The sequence below is a fragment of the Vulpes lagopus genome, chromosome 3, assembly GCF_018345385.1.
Source record: "Vulpes lagopus strain Blue_001 chromosome 3, ASM1834538v1, whole genome shotgun sequence".
In the NCBI taxonomy this organism is placed as follows: Eukaryota; Metazoa; Chordata; class Mammalia; order Carnivora; family Canidae; genus Vulpes; species Vulpes lagopus.
The window spans coordinates 70,563,213-70,581,226 of NC_054826.1; the positions used below are offsets into that span (position 1 = coordinate 70,563,213).

Consider the following 18,014-nt stretch of genomic DNA (forward strand, 5'->3'; position numbering starts at 1 on the left):
TTTTATTTGGCTGATGGCAGACTAGGCTAGGTAATTTGGATGAAACTTCTCACTGAAGACAACTGAAATAGCTGGACAAAATACTGTTTAAAATATCTTCTTAAAAGCATCAAAGAGCTAAAAAATGGGGGGGGGGGGATGAATGAGGCTAAGATCTAGGTGAAAATGGAAATCCAGAGAAATGATTTAGTCATTCAGATGATTTTTGACATGGGATAGTGTTATCACATAAAACACAGGATGCCCAGTTACATTTGGATTTCAGATAAAGGGATTTTTTTTAAGTGTAAGTATTTCTTAGATATTCCTTGGTGCATACTCACACACTAAAAAGCTTTTGATGTTTATCTGAAGTGTAAATATAACCAGGAATTCCATGTGTTTTATTTTCCAAGAATGGAAACTCTAGTCTAGGTGTGTCTGCAGTTCTGGAAGAGGTAGCTAAGAAGCTGAGCAGATTTTTTTTTTTTTTTTTTACAAAAATTCAAGAATATGAAACAAAGTTCAGGGTAAGGAATTATCAGAGGGAGGAAAACATCATCTCTTTTGGTCTGGGACCTTGAAAAACTATATACAGGAATAAGAGTGAAACAAAATTAAACCAGCCTCAACATAAACTGGAGCCTATTTTCAAGTCATTTGAGTGGCCAAACAAGCCTCAAATCTTGAGACTGAAGTAAGGCAGTCCTGGACTGGTAATACCCCAGATGCCATGAAACTTCTTCAGATGGAATCATCATCATGGGTCTCCCAATTATTTATACAACTATTATTTAAACAAAATGTTCAACACATACTCTAGGAATCAAGAATGCCACTAGAGTAAAAGTATATGAACAAGAAATAGCAAGAGAAAAACTAAACAAAGATGTACAAACACAAGGATGCGAGAAGAAAAAAACCAAGGAGACTAGAAGGAAGGAAGAAAAGAGCCCATGCTTTTTATGTAAATAGAATAAAAACCAAGATGGCATACAAGGATGATAATTTACAGAATGTGGCATACCACATAAAAAAAAATTCTAGAAGTGGAAAAAAATAGCTGAAATTATGAACTCAGGGAAAGAGTTAAATAACACATTACATACAGGTAAACAGGACTAAGAAGTAGGCCACAAAATACTACACAGAAAGAATGCACAGAGACAAAGTATTGGAATGCAAAGAAAAGAGTAATAGCTGTTAACAGCAGAATGGTAATAATCTAGCATACTTACCACTAGAATCTCAGGAGAAGGGAAAGAATATTGAAAACGACTTTAGCTGAGAATTATCCAAAACTGGATAATTCAGGGTAAGGATATTTCCTTACCCTGAACTTTGTTTCATATTCTTGAGTTTCTGTAAAAAAAAATCTGCTCAGCTTCTTAGCTGCCTCTTCCAAAACTGCAGACACACCTAGACTAGAGTTGCCATTCTTGGAAAATAAAACACATGGAATTCCTGGTTATATTTACATTTCAGATAAACATCAAAAACTTTTTAGTGTGTGAGTATGCACCAAGGAATATCTAAGAGATACTTATACTTAAAAAAAAAATCCCTTTATCTGAAATCCAAATGTAACTGGGCATCTTGTGTTTTATGTGATAACACTATCCCATGTCAAAACTCAATAATTCAAAAAATTTAAAGATTAATAAGTATATTTTGATCTAGATATCTGTGCACTTAATTATGTGTCCTCAAATACACAAATTAAAATTTATAAAACTATTAAGAAAAATAGAAAAATTTCCAAACATACTATGAATTTTAACTTATCTCTCTCAGTAATTGATAGACTACATGGCTAAAAAATTAGCAAGGATAGAGATTTGAACTATACAATTTTAAAAGCCTCACCTAATGGAACATTTGTAGAACCCTGTAACTAACAACTTCCAAAGATACATTGTACTCTATTTGAGCACACTCAAATAGGTAACATACAAAGACTTACTCTATATTCTTGAACATAATGTGAGTCTCAAAATTTCAAAGGTTTGAAATTAGACTGTATAGGTTATCTGCTTGCAATGAGATTATCTAGCAATCACTAACAGAAATATGACAAATTCAATATATTTCAGTACCCTGAAGAATTAATTAATTTATTTTTAAATAAACATGGCTCAAAGAATAAGTCACAATGGAAATTAGAAAAAAATTAGAAGCAAATAGGAATGAAAAATGTCCAATTCATAGAAAAATGATAGAAAAGTAATATGTAAGCATCAATCTAAGAAGTTGAAAAACAGCAAAAGAAACTTATTTGCAATGGGAAATAGTAAAAAGCATAAAGTATAAAAATATGAAATTAATAAAACTAAAGTTTTTTTTTTTTTTTAATACTGATAAAATTGATAAGCCCTAATGAAACTGATTGAGAATAAAAGAATTTGGGGGCAGCCTGGGTGGCTGAGTGGTTTAGCGCCGACTTCGGCCCAGGGCGTGATCCTGGAGACCTGGGATCGGGTCCCATGTTGGGCTCCCTGCATGGAGCCTGCTTCTCCCTCTGCCTGTGTCTCTGCCTCTCTCTCTCTCTGTGTGTGTCTCTCATGAATAAATAAATAAAATCTTTAAAAAATATATAAAAAAATAATAGAATTCAGAAATCACCAGTGTGTCAGGAACATCAAAGAGGCATGATTATAGGGCTTAAAGACTGAAAATATAATAAAAGAATATTATGAGCAGTTTCACACAGATAAATTTGAAAGTTTAAATAATGTGAACATATTTGAGGAAAATACAGCTCATTAAAGCTGACACAAGAAGCAGCTAAAAATATGAAAAGTCCTGTAAGTATAAAAATTGAATCTACAATTAACAAACCTTTGTACTACGAAAACTCTAGGCTAAGATGGTTTCACTGGTGATTTATTTCAAATATTTAAGAACTACAGTCTGAATATTATACAAATTCCACCAAAAATTAGCACAAGAGGGAAGAGTCAACTTGTTTCTATGATGACCAAAAAAATGAGTCATTTCAAAATGAAAAATTCTAGGCCAATTCCTGAAATGAGCATATATGTAAAAATGCTAGACAAATTATAAACTATTTGGGTTTAGATATCATAAAAAAATAGCATTATCAGTTTTGTCATGGTAGTATAAATTCACTATGGCCCACACTTCTCATAGATCACAACTAAAATCCTTGAAAAAAATACAAAAACAACTCCCTAACCTTAATTTGAAAAGTAAACAAAATCAAGCTGCTTACAGAAACCTGGATGAATCTCACAAGTGTAAAATTGAGTAAGGAAGCCAGACGTAGAATTTTTTGTTTTCATAAATTCTAGAAACAGATACAACTAATGCATATTTATGAGGTTAAATCATAAAGAAAAATAAGAATGTAGGGATGTGTAGGTCATGCCAATATTCTCTTTTTCAACTTGGGTTTTGGTTGTTATTTTAAAGCTATACATTGAAGTTTATGTATTTTTATTTTGTCTTATTTTAATAAATAAAAGGCATAAAGGAAGAAAAGAAAATATACTACCTATTCATTTGTATTATTTTACCTCAATATTACGATTCATATCTAGATGCATTTTGCTAAGTCACTGAGAGAGGTCTATACCATAGTATGATTAATTATAGGAACAACAGTCCTCATCATTTATGCTTTCTAACTAGAAGGTAATGCCTTTCAACATAAATCTTTCCCCAAACAAGTAGAAGGGCAATAGAATACTGCTCGTTTATTTGGCCTTAGACAAATTTAAAATAATGAAAAGTATACTATATCTATATCTGTATCTATATACATATATATATATACACTCTATATACACTATATATATATATACACTCTATGTGAAAGGAAGTTCTTAATATTGTTTGACAATACAGCTTGAAATATATTAAACTTTCTTCTAATGGCTTCATGTTTATTTATTAGACTGTGGACTTCAAAAAAAGCAAAATAATATACATTTTCTTACAGATACATATTGAAGGTTAACTTTATTTTTTTCAGGTGATAACTTATTCAATCATGTGACATGGTCATGTTAAGTTTAGTGCATTTAGCATTCAAAAGATTTATCAGTTTAAATCTAGAATATATTACTAAAAATAAGGCAGGACTTTTAAAATAACATTTTCTACAAAAGCAATCCTAATTTACATTTATTAAAAGGCTCCTCTTTTTTTTTAAGTTACATATTCACAAAGACATTGAAATACAAAATGGAACACAGTGATATTTGCAGTCTCAGCAGCTCAAAGTTTGCTTGTATGGTTATCTTTTCCCACACCCTTGAGATAGAATCTCCTAGCTTTAGAAAATGTTCAACATTAAGACTTCAGTTAAGATATTCTGTGTATATAAGAGAACAGATTTTATAGGTTATGGCTACATGGTACAAAAAGGGAAGGGGAAATTTACTAGGAGGCTGGTCATTCACTGGGAAGCTGGCCATCCTGTATCTGTCATAGTTAGCACATTAAAATATTTAATACCAAAGGGACATTATAGCTGATGAAACCTTGGGTCACTTTTCTGTGTCAAGTAAATCCTAAAATACCATTAAGTCTTCTGCATTAACTTGTTTCAAGGGCTGAAGCAGTAAATAAAATTACTGATGGAGTTGGCAAATAGAATGGGTTGTCCATTAAGCTCAAAGTAGATAGAATAAAGTTAAAATGCTTAAGAACAAATAGATATCTTAAAAGGGTTTAGCTAAACTCTAAAAAGGGATAATTCAGAAATTTTCATGAATTCCCCTATTTCACCATGAGCAATAGAAGAAACTTTTAAAATCAGCTCATAATTGTGAATCAGATGTTACACGCTACTCAGAGCTTTCTTCATAATTGAAATGAACATGAGAGATAAACAGAGATGCTGAAAGGAAAAACTTGAATAGCTCTAATAGAGCTTCATTTCTCTCATCTTTAAAATGTAATTCATGTTTTATTTAAACAAACAAAAATAAATTTAAAAATAGAAATCTCTTATAATTCCTCTACCAGAAGTTATAGTCATACTTTAAGGTACAACCTTTTAGATTATTCAGTGAAAAATAGCTATCTCTATATGTAAAAATAAATTATATCACACTCATATTTTTAACATATTCTTTCATTTCAAAAGCTTTGAATTCTTTTGCATGTTATTCAAACTTGTTCTGTGACATAATTTTTCATAGCTGCATAATATTTTATTAAAGACTGCCTTGTAATTTACTTAACCAATCTCAATTCTGGTCATTTACGATGTTCCATTTATTATATACCACTGTGGTATCTTTAAGTTAAACTTCCATGTACATCTGTGATTATTTCATTAGAATGCATTTCTAAGAGTGAATTTTTATTTAAAGTCTGCAGATTAAAATTTTTTAAATATGCATTGCAAAATCTCTCCACACATAGAAATAGAAGCTTCTTAAATGAGTCTTTAGCACCCATTTGATAATATGCATCTCTGAAATGTAAAGTTAGAATCCACTGAGTAGTGGGAGAGGAATGAAGACATCTCTCCCCTAGGGTGAATACATACTTTATAACCTAACAGTCACTCCATGAAAAAAAAAAAAAAATCTGCACTTTCAGAATGTAAAGACCATTCTCAAGTCTTAATATCACAGAATGCTTATTATGTGTTATGGAGGGAAGTTTGGATGACTTCTGTAGAAATTTTGCCTAACAATGTCTTAAGATCTTTTCATGGTTTAATAAAAGATTGAGTGATAGATCCATTCATTATGGGAAGATTTTTATAATATACAGAAGTAGCTTCAGTGAAGGGAACAAATTTAAGGCTAATCAAGATTTTATAGAAAAAATTATTGAGGTTCTAATACACTAATATTTTTGCAAATCTAGAAATAGAAGTACATAATGAAAGCACCAAGGAGATGCCAAATTAATGTGATTAAATTTGAGGAAGTATTTACAGTTCTGGGAGATTGAGGAGAAATGAAAGAAATCAGATTCTTTTGCTATAATTACAATGTTGATTTAAGAGGAAATAATTGGAGCCACTCCTATGATGATGAGATTTAGGCAGGGATTAAAATAACAAAGAGCCTGAGTGTCCCTGTAGATTCTCTGCTGATATCACTGTTTTGGTTTTTAACAAATAAGTTTCAAATGTTGATAATTATTCAGGTTTGCTTGATACTTTGCCCTTAGCAAGGTGAGGCAGTTGAATTCCTGAAGGAAGGTCATTTTGCCAGTATCAAGGATTTGTCAATCGGGTGTAAGTTGTAAGGAAATTTATTTATTTTTTATTTTGCCTTTGTTCCCCACATCAATAGCAAGTACATGGGGCAGGTCTCTTGATCAGGGATAAGTGGTCCACTCATTTGTATCTCAGTTTCGTCTTATCTTAAAGATGACCATCTCACTTTATGGAATGTGATCCCCTCTAAACTATAAACTGCGAAAATGACTTTCATGTATAACCAATAACTTGTATTTTAAGTGAAACCATTTCAAACATATCGGCCATTCGGTCATTTTGTTATGATGCTATTATTGACAGAGAAATTTGATTTTATTGGCACAAGTACCTCATATTTAAGTTTTCTATATAAATGTCCTGTCATCCTAAAGAGATGCTACATTCTAGTTCAGGGATCATGGCTTGTATTTTTATCCTCAGTGTTTAAAACAGTAGGGATTTAATACCCATTTCTGTTATTGGTATTTGTGATGATAGTGTGGTGTGTATGTGTGTGTGTGCATTATAATAAATAAAAACAAATGAAAAGTAGCTTTCTAAGATGGAGAGAAAATGGGTTAACCCATTTTCTAAGTTAGTAAGGCAGGGAAGAAAATGTTTATTAAAAATTAACCAGGAGGGCAGCCCCCGTGGCGCAGCGGTTTAGTGCCACCTTTAGCCTGGTGTGTGAGCCTGGAGACCCTGGATCAAGTCTCATGTCGGGCTCCCTGCATGGAGCCTGCTTCTCCCTCTGCCTCTCTCTCTCTTTGTGTCTCTACAAATAAATAAATAAAATGTTAAAAAAAATTAACCAGGAACTATTTTACGTATTTCACCTATGAAATTTTAACCTTTTAGATTAGTGTTTTAAAATTTAGTGTGCCTGCAAATAACCTGGAGATATTGTTAAAACGCAGATTTTGATTCAGTAGTTCTGGGATGGGACCTGAGATTCTGCAGGTCTAAAGTTCCAGATAATGCTGATGGTTCTAGTCAGCCTATGGCACTTTGAGCAATAAGGTTTTACACAACTCTATGAGGTAATATAATAATGATGACATCATCTATGATGAGAACCACAGTAGCTGAACGTATATCATTTTATTGGAACAAAAGTTCTGCAAGATTGGTAAGATAGATCTAGTAAGCAAACAAAAATAAGTTAGGTTGAAGAATAATAAAAAAATAAAGCCAGGAAAGAAAACTCACCGTATTGAAAATAGGTTAAGCCTGATTGACCGTCTCTCTACAACATGCTTCTTTCCTACTCAGCTAAACTCTAGCGAGGATGAGTATTACTTACATTAAGACAATAATATGACAGAAGACATTTATCTTTTCTTTAAATCCACAGCACCTCCTATCAACAAGATAGGAGTTCAGCAGTTTAATCATGCTTTCAGTGGTTAGTCTATACAGTGCCATATGCAAGTGATCTTTGATAATTATTTGAAAAGTTCATCAGTTAAGTCTTAAATGCCTGATTAAGTAGTCATGTGTCTGCTCTAGAAGCACTCAAGCTCGAGCTTGGGTCCAAGTCCCTGCTCTGCTGTGTCAGGTATACTTGGACCCAAGCTTGAGCTTGTAAATAAACCCTCGTGTGTTTGCGTCAGTGTCGGCTCCTTGGTGGTTTCTCAGATTCGCAATCTTGAGCACAACAGCTGAACTGCTAGAAGAACAAGCTGTCTCCTTTTGGTTATATTGGTTGCAACATTGCCCCCTGAGAACATTGACCCTTCTTGCTGATTTTAATAACCTCATTCTTAAAGCACTGTGAAAAGGCAAACAAATGGGGCCACGGAAGTTTGCCTTGAGTATCTCTCACATAAACATAAGTAAACTACAAAAAGTCTGTATTTTAATGGAGGATTTTCCAGAGTTAATGTTTATGAAACCATTGTATAGACTGAATTCTGCATCATCACCTATCTTGTATTTTTTTTTGTTTATGTGCTTTAAGTTTTTATTTACATTCCAGTTAGTTAATGAATAGCATAATACTGGTTTTAGGAGTAGAGTTTAGTGACTCATCACCTACATATAACACCCATTGCTCATCACAGCAAGTGCCCTCCTTCATACTGTCACCCATCTAGCCCATCCCCACCCACCTTCCCTCCAGTAACCCTCAGTTTGTTATCTATAGTTAAGAGTCTCTTATGCTTTGCTTCTTTCTCTTTTTCCTTCCCATATGTTCATCTGTTTTGTTTCACAAATTCCACATATGAGTGAGATCATATGGTATTTTTTTCTCTGACTGACTTATTTTGCTTAGTATAATACTCTCTAGCTCCATCCATGTCATTGCAAATAGCAAGATTTCATTCTTTTTTAATGGCTGAGTAATATTCCATTATGCCTATATCTTTATCTATCTATTTCTATATCTATCCATTCCATATGAAATAAATAGATAGTACAGATATAGACATAATGGAATATATATTATCCATTCAGTAGTTGATGGATATTTGGGCTTTTTCCATAGTTTGACCTATCTTGTCTTTGCATTCAAGAATATTAAACCTTGAATATAGGTGAACTCCATGCCCTCTGACACAAAGATGTAGTCTGGTCTTTGTTACTGTGACCCCAATCCTATTCTTCCTTACTGTTGTTGATCATTAGTTTTCTATGATTTAAGTCAATGTAATTGCTACATTTTCTTATATGTTACACACTTGTTTTTATAACTATTGGTCAAACAGAAAAAACTACTAATATTATTTGGAAAGTGAAAATGATTTCTCTAAAAGAAGAATCTGCCACATATAAATGAATTTCAAGTAAGTCTTTTTCTTGGGGGGGGGAGTATAGAAATTGTGTCCAACATAAAATTATGTGCTTCTAATTTAATCTTGAACTTTTGCAATTTACAATTTTGCTTTCCCCAAACCATAATCTGTATCCTTTATTTCCATCATGGAAATTAATGGAACTACCACTAATTAACTCAAGCCAGAGACTTGGGAACTATCCTTGACTCCTTAATTCTCATCCCTCACATTCAACTGGTCATAGTTCTGTGAATTTTGCATGTTAATGATCCCTTGAATCTTGCTTTCACTGCAGCTAAAGCCTCAGCTGGCTATGAAGAAACAGACCACTTCTTCACATCCCTCATCACCGGGACTGTAAATGAGGTTAGAGAATCTAGGGAGCGTAGTGTCTTTTATGTCAGAAAACCCAGTCATCCTGGAAATTATGCTTGGCCTGCATGATGGAGAGCATCCAGTTCTTCCTAATCCATTACGTAAAATGACATTAGCTCTTCAAATAGACCGTGCCAGCTGCTAAAAGCCATTGTTGGTTTGTCACCTATATTTCCCCAGAGAGAATTTCCTCCTGTTCATAACTTTGTGTCCTACTACTCAATCTAATTTACATAGTCCAACTCCCAGGAAGCAGTAGTACTTTATTCTTGGGTTCTATACATAGCCCAGTATATTCAAGTTTGTAATTAAAAACTATAGCCTTATTTATCTTTTACTATGCATGTTATGGCCAAAGCTTGCTGAGCACAAAATAACACTTTAGAATTAAGAATTTTTAGATCTGCATTTAACAAAGAGGGACTATTTTCCAGTATACAGTATCAGTATATCTTCGTAAGGTAGTATCTATTAATGAATTTATTTGTAACTGAGAATCAAGATTGTTTGTTTGTTTTCCTTAAGAAGTATACTCACAAAGAGAGTTCTCCTGAATGTAGGCCATTGCTTCTTCAATATCTAATTATTACAATAAATAGTGCATCGCTGTGGTACTTTGCACGCACCAGTGAATATGCTTCAGCAATTAAGGACTTTAGGTCCTAGAGAGTGAAATAAACATCCACAACTTTACGACTTATTGTGACCAAGAAGTAGTCTTCTCCAATGTAGTAGAAAATTTTAAACAGTAATGTTTATAATTATTTAATGGGGAAACATAGTTATTTTTCTTTCCATTTCCAGACTGAAAATGACATTCTCCTCAAAGGCTGACTATTAACAACTTAAAAGAAAAGCTGGAAGGTTTTTTTTTTTTGTGTGTGTGTGTGTAATAATACCTCAAATTAGTATGGTTAATTTTGGTTTTAAATCATTCCCCAATGTAGTTGAATATTGAGTTCTAAGTAATTGTATAGGCTAGATGTTCTATTCCAAGTTTGACAGATGAAGGAAAAAGATACAAAGATTGAATTGCCCGAATTGTAGGCAAAGTTTCTAATTTGAAAAAGGCAACACTACTTCATTCTCAGGGGATTTTCTTTTTCTTTCTTTCTCTCTCTCTCTCTCTCTCTCTCTGTCCCTTCCTCTCTCTCTCTCTCTCTCTCTCGATAGAATTCATAGTGAAGGGATTAAAGGGTAAAGGAGGGGAAACGAGTGGGAAATATCAGAGAGGGTGACAGAACATGAGAGACTCCTAACTCCGGGAAACAAACAAGGGGTGGTGGAGGGGAGGGTGGGTTGAGGGGACACGGGGAATGGGCACTGAGGGGGGCACTTGATGGGATGAGCACTGGATGTTATACTATATGTTGGCAAATCAAACTCCAATAAAAAATATTAAAAAAGAGAGAATTCGTATATTATATATATGTGTGTGTGTGTGTGTGTGTGTGTGTGTGTGTGTGTGTGTGTATAAGATAATTTTATAAAATAAAATACTAGGTGAGAAAGTTTTAATATTTTTTCACTTTCCCATCTATATATTGGTAATTGAATAGATTATAAAACTCTCAAAAAAAAAGATTATAAAACTCTCTTTACTTATTCTAATTGTGTGGTAAAATTGGTACAGTATTTCGAAATTGGCTCTTCAGCTTGTATTCTTATTTTTCCTGTTCTGATCTATAGCTGACAAAGTCATATAACTAAGATCTGAAGACATAGGAAAATAACAAATATTTGATTGTGGTAATTCAGTGGGGAAACTGCCATATTTATTTTCACCTTTCTCTAATTCTAGTCCTGCAAGGAGCACTGGATATATAAAGTAGAGAAAGCTTTGTGATCCAGTCCATTAATAGATGATCCTCAGCTTGGAATAGCCCTTGAAAGATCTTAATATGAAGAAGAGATGGCCAATACTTTTCTGTTGAATACAAACCTTATCAGTGCCTCTAGTTTTTTTCTGTGATTCCAGTGTTTAGCTATAAATAAAACAGGATGGACATATTTTCATCATCCTAGGTACTGGTATAAGGGTTCCTTCTTGTAGGGAGGGACTTGTTCACTTGGGAAAAGTTTTTTTTTTTTTTGGAAAAGTTTTAATAAGGCCTGCTGAGTAGAAGGAAACTTACACTGGAACCCTAGTTATATTGGGAGGGGATTCTCCACATATGCTGGAGAAATAGCATTAAAACATTAAAATTCCTGCTTTATGTGAAAATGAGAAGTGTGGATCAAAACTGTATCAAAAGAACTCAGTATTCACTCTAATGAACATCCCATTACATAATGAGATAAGTACTTGACGAAAAGAAATATTATTTTATGAAAGTATATCATCAAGGAAACTGATAGATTTGATAAAGCTTCTCTGAGGAAGTGATGTTTGATATGAGCTCTATTAGATGAATTAGAATTACCTGGAGAAATATAAGCAAGGAAGAAGAGTAGAAAGTTAGAGGGACAATGGCAATTGTTGCTAGAGGGATAAACAAGTGTCAAATATATCAGGGCTTTATCCTTTTTAAATTATCCTAAGAGAAAAATGGAGCTAGGAGCTTCATGAGACTTATGATTTGTAGTTACCTGTTTGCAGAGAGAGTGGCTGGGAGTAGGGTTAAAGCTACTTCAAATGTCCCATTGGGAGATGATGGTAGCAGCTGACACAGCATCCTAAAAATCAAAGTACTAGGTCACAGAAGTTTAGGAAATTTCTCTTCTAGGGACCTCTCAGAGGAAGAAAGAATGAGAATAAAGCAATAGGAAAGGGAGAAAGTTATTTGTGACTAGTTCAATTCATTTTATACCTTATACCCTATATACATATCTTCTTTACACATTTTGAAAGTTTAGGGAAAATATTGCTCCTTTGATCTGGATTTTCTATACTCATTAGCCTTTATTAAATATTTTTGCATGGATTTTCTCCCTTAAAACCGCTAAAATAAAATATTTTCTGAATTTGTCCTAATATTTTCTACCTTAGATAAATAGAAGGTACACAGCAAATATTTTTTCAAAATTAAAAAAAGGTAATTCCCCTAATGTTACGAGAACTCTAGTTAATGGTTTTAGAAAAAAAAAAAAGTTGAATCTTGAGGAATTTCAACTATATGGAGGAAATATCTAATTCCAAACATTCAGAATTGCCAATATGTACTCTCCCCCTTTTTTAACTTTAGCCAACCTCTTATTATAAAACGCATATTGGCAATTAATGACTAGCTTGCATTTTACCTTTATGTTTACATGGAACTGGATGTTGCAGTAAAAGAAACTTTGTATGTTATATTATGGTTTTATAAAATTCATTTTAAAAAAGGAGGGTTATTATATTGGCAAAGACATTAAATTAATTTTTAATTTCTGCACTTGAACTATTTGGAAGATAGATATTTCTCCTACTCCAAATTCTAAACTTACTAAATCCCTGAGGAGCAGATTATAGGATCCCAAAATCCCTTGCCCCTGCTTTTTCATCATTGGAATGAAAGTAGTTTCCATAACCTGAAGTTTTATTTTTTATTTTTTACCTGAAGTTTTAATATACATTATTGGTTTGAGAATTTTTTTAAGGCAAATTTTCTCTTATTTCAGTTTTATGTTGTAAAAATAAGTGTTTCTGTAGATTCAGTTTTCCTTAAATTCATATTTATTTAGCCAAGGAACATTTTTATGATTAGGACATCAAATGATTGTTGAGTATATCAGAATCTCATATTCTGTGTGTTATGTGTGTTTGTGTATATAGTGTTTAAATTCTCGATGTACTCTTTGTATTTTTTTGTCCCAAACTCTCTGCATGGAAACAAACATTCATAAAATGTTTAACTTGGTACTAGGTATTAGTTTTTTTTATTTAGTTAATTAAATTGTACTAACAACCTTTGTAATAAGCATTTTGTAACCATTACAGGTAAGGAAACTAAAGCTCAAAGAGTAAGCAATTTGTCTAAAATCACATAAAATAATAAGTGATGGAATTGGTCTAAAATGTGAGATCTAATCCTAAATTCCATTTTCCTTTGTCTACAAAACCTTACCTTACTGGTGATCTTGATTTGATAGGTTGTTCTGTCTTAATAATAATTAGTGTAGAAGAAAGGGAAATAAATTGTTTGATTTTCATGTCAAAATGATTGCCTTTTATAGACTTTCTGGGAAGTATTGTTTTTCTTGTTTATTGCATTTTAATGACCTAAAGAGTCCTAGGTTGCATTTTTCACTTTTTACCCTAGCAGTATAGATTAAGACTTAGGAAAGCTAATACTATAATATGTAAAGGAAATGTACATCTTTCTTTCAAAACAAGCCATGTATTCCTAGAAATCATCTTGTCCCCACCTGATAAAAATTACTGAGGGACATGATGCAACTTGAATCTAAGCATAAGTAAGAAAGCAAAAGCCATCTCTTTGGAATTAGAACTATCAGAAGACAGTGAAAGAGAGCAGTAGACAGTGAAAATGAAAGGATAATCATGATTTAAAAATACTAAATGATGATGAATTAAGAGGGTACACATGAAAAATCCAAAGGTCATGGGTGGGTAGGCTTCTACTGCCTTATCTAAATAGAAAACTCTTGAACACCCAGCCTCCCTGAATAGGTAGTGCCATCCTTAGATATGTATAGAGAAGCAAAAGGAGATGGACAAACTGCAATAACTCTGGTTAGATTCAGGACTCGGAGAATCTATTAATTGTATTGTTATTTAAAGTAAGTTGATTTCCTGTATCTTTAATGAATAAATGCTAAGTCTTTAGTATATGCTAAACAATAAAAAGTAGCATATTTCAGGTTTTTTTGTGTATCCAAAGGCAAGTTAAAACCTCATGAGACTTTTTAGTGTTAGTAATCCTATCATGCAGGGATCATCCCTTCATAGAGTAAGGAGATTACAACAATTGGGAGACTGAAGCTGAATGCAGTCTAATAAATTGTCTGCAAACCTGTAGGAGTCCAGGACGAGTTATGTGTTCTCACCACACCCTTTCCCCAGCCTCACAATGCTAGCATTCAACATAAACAGGTAACTATGGAGATCCATGATGACAAATATTGCATAGCTTACTTAAAATGCAAGAAGAATATCCTGTAAGTGGAATTTAATATGAGAGAAGACATAAAAGAAAAAGTTATCAAAACTAAGGAAATAGGGGGAAACCAGCACAGAAAGTAGGAAACAAATAGTAGTAGAACACCATGTAAGTACCTGAGAAAAGGATGCATAGAATTAGAACACTGAATTTGATGTCATTATTGTGGTGGTTACAATTCCAAAATTATTATGGTGTTACCAATTTAAGTGAATGTCATATTAATTCTCCTCACATACTAACTTAGATGTTTTTGAGGTGTCATATATCTAGTTATTTTAATTTTCTCTACATGCCCATGACACTGAGGTAATCAGACCTATAGGTACTTACACATAACTCATCTTTTTAATCCACAAAGTGCTTTTGTTATATTAACTAAGATTTTTTAAGATTATTTGTATCAATGCCAATATTGAAATATCTCTGAGGAAAAATTAAATTACTTAGATTTATTTTCACTTTTTTAAGTAATTGTTTTCAGAAATCTTTCAAGAGGAGAAGTAGATGGATCAAATGATAGCTTGAAACCTGTATGTTTAAATCTGATGGAACCTTACTGTAATTAGTGAACTCAAACGCTGTCCCCCACACTTTCCCCAGTGCACATGTACCTCTCACTTCTGGGAAAATGAGTCCTAGGAGTGTTAATAAGACTCTTCTGTGGACAGAAAATCAATTTGAAGCAAAGTAAAACTGTAACTTAAGACTCTTGGCTTCTAATCTAGATTTCCTTCTGTAACTTTGTATTAATTATTCCATCTCTTTGTGCCTCTTGTCTTGCCAGTAGAAAGGGAATGAATACTTGCAGGGCCTTCTTCACTGGATTAAAGATGTTAATGCAAATTGAGTACTTAGATTCCTGCGTGGAACATTGCAGGCTATCAATACTAGTCCTATAGTTAGCACACTAGTTTGCCATTCGTGACCAAATTTTAGAAATAAAATAGACATTCTTTCAAAAAAAATTGTCACATGAAAAGGGAAGGTGGAGAGAAAGGCGTCACTTGTCTCTAAAAAGGATTAAATGTTGTAGAATATTTTAAAAGGCTTCTTTATCTCATACTGCAATTTTCCCTAAGGAAGCAAAGCTGATGCCTTAATATCAACACAGAGTTCAGATGAAATACTGCAGTGGAATCCGTGTTAGTTTTATCATTTCAGACTATAGGTAGCTTTTTGTGAAAAATGCACGGTTTGGCTATGGCAGACCAGACTGTGTGGGGCTTGAAACTCATGAATTTGAGGGCCTTCTTTAAGGAAAAAAAAAAAAAAGAGTATTTTTTAGAATGCAAAAATAAATGACAACTAGGTATTAGTTTTAAAATGTTGATAAATATCAAAATATCCCCAAATCCAAAAGAGTGATATAATACTGGTATTATTATATAGCAGGCGCATCTATGAAACTTTTTCCTTTCTTTTCTTCTCTTCCCTTTCCTTTTTTTGTCCTTTCCCTCTCTCTCCTTTGTTCCTTTCTTCTTTCTGCTACACACTGCCGATTGCCTCTTAAATAACAGCAACTAATTTTGTAATACCAGTTTCTGCATAGAAACTTAGAAGATGATTCAGTCTTTGTTTTTGCAGTTTGGGAAGGTTGAGGAAAGAGTATGAAATTAGGGGAAACAAACATTCTGTCATAATATGATGTCAGCACCACAAGTATGAGTGTAGAAAGGGACATATAAAGAGGTGACTCTAAACCTCTTGTAGCATATTCACTGAACCCAAACTAAATGTATACCTTCGAGTTCCCTCAACTCAATTTCCCTTAGTTGGATCCCAAAATACTTGTGGGAAATTATACTAGAGCAAAGACCGTGAAACAAAACAAAACAAAACAAAACAAACAAAAAACAAAGACCATGTGAGCACATGTCTAGGCCCTCTCCAGTGTCTTAGATGGGCCTGTTACAAGTGAGAGGCCCTGGAAATACAAACTTCTGAGACCTGGAGGGAAACAAAAAAACTTGACACAGTCTGTAAATCCTAAATATTATGAATCTAGTTTAGATGGATGAGGGTTTCCCAAGGCAAATGAGAGCAGAATGTAATAAAAATACCTTATGTGATTTAATATTTTAAAATGATAAGGGCTTAGCCCAAGCCATGCCGAGGCTTTGGCCACATATACCACTAGAAAGTGTAGAAGCCTGAAGAAAGGAAAATGGGATTTTGGAAACTAAGCTAGTTTTTCCCAGGAGTGCCAGATAACCTGACCCTGTACTGGTTTGAACAGGCTCCATAAGGATGGAGAAATGAAGATCATTCGTAAAGAGAATTAGCATCAAATGTAGCCTTTATCAGTGAGCATGGGCAGTGAATGTAGTTGGGATAGCAGACACCAGATACAGAGGAATGGGTTGACGAGAGCTCTCAGCAAGTCCTGGGGCTTAAAGTTCTACTCCTCTAGGTCACTCAACTCATTTGCCTTTTTTACTTGCCTGACAAAACCCCAAATCGAAAAAATCATTTCTTTTTTTTTTTTTTTTTTTTTTAGGTACTCAAATTGGAAAGGAAGAAGTAAAATTATCACTGTTCACAGATGACAGGATCTTATATTCAGAAAACCCTAAAGGTCACACACACAAACACAAACCATTAAGAGTTAATAAGTGAAGTTAACAAAATTACAGGTGTCAACTCAATGCACAAAAGCCAAATAAACAATCTGAAATGGAAATTAAGAGAGCAGTTCCACTTACAATTGCATCACAAAGAATAAAATGCTTAGGAATAATTTTAAAGAAATTATTATTATACACTGACAGTAATAAAAAATGGCTGCATGAAATTAAGGAATATTTAAGTAAATGGAAGGACATTTTGTTTATGGATTATAAAACTTAGTAAGATAACAGTATTACCTAAAGCAATCTGCAGATTTAATGCAATCCTCCTCAAAATCCCAACAATGATTTTATAGATACAGGACAAACACTTCTTAAATTCACATGAAATTTCAAGTTACTTCAAATAGCTAAAACAATCTTGAAAAAGAACAAAATTGGAGAACTCTCATTTCCTAATTTCAAAAACTATAAATTACAGTAATCAAATCAGTTTGGTACTGGCTTACAAACAGACTTACAGAATTATAAACAAATGGAATAGAATAGACGGCCCAGACATAAATATTTGCATATCAGGCCTGCATTATTTTGTTATACTTCACTTTATTGCAGTTCACAGATAATGTGTTTTGTTTTTTGTTTTGTTATTATTGTTGTTGCTGTTGCTTTATAAATCAAGGGTTTATGAGAACCCTGAATCAAGCAAATCTATTGCCACCATTTTTCCAGTAACATTTGTTAACTTGGCATTTCATGTCATATTGGCATTTCATGTCAACTTGGCATTTCATGTCATATTGTAATTCTAACAATATTCCAAAAATTTTTTAAACATTGTATTTGTTATGGTGATCTGTCATCAAGGATATTTGATGTTACTGGTGTAATCGTAACACCAGTTACAATTTGTTTTGGGGTGCCACAAACCATGCCCAGATAAGATGACAATTTTAACTGATAACTGCATATGTTCTGACTGCTACACAGATTGGCCATTCCTCTGACTCTTCCTCTTAGGCAT

The 18,014-nt window shown here is 33.2% G+C and overlaps 1 protein-coding gene across 8 annotated transcripts in view; it reads left to right on the forward strand.

Moving 5' to 3' along the window:
- The window catches only part of CTNNA3 (catenin alpha 3), a 1,730,823-nt gene that overhangs the window by 1,125,383 nt on the left and 587,426 nt on the right, over nt 1-18,014 (forward strand). Inside the window, exon 11 of one of the 8 annotated variants that reach the window (XM_041748058.1) lies at nt 16,921-17,421. The exons of the other annotated variants lie outside the window; for them this stretch is intronic. Coding sequence (XP_041603992.1) covers nt 16,921-16,947 — 27 coding nt within the window. The 3' untranslated portion in view covers nt 16,948-17,421. Of the gene's footprint in view, nt 1-16,920; nt 17,422-18,014 lie in introns of those variants that run through there. 8 annotated transcript variants of the gene reach the window in all.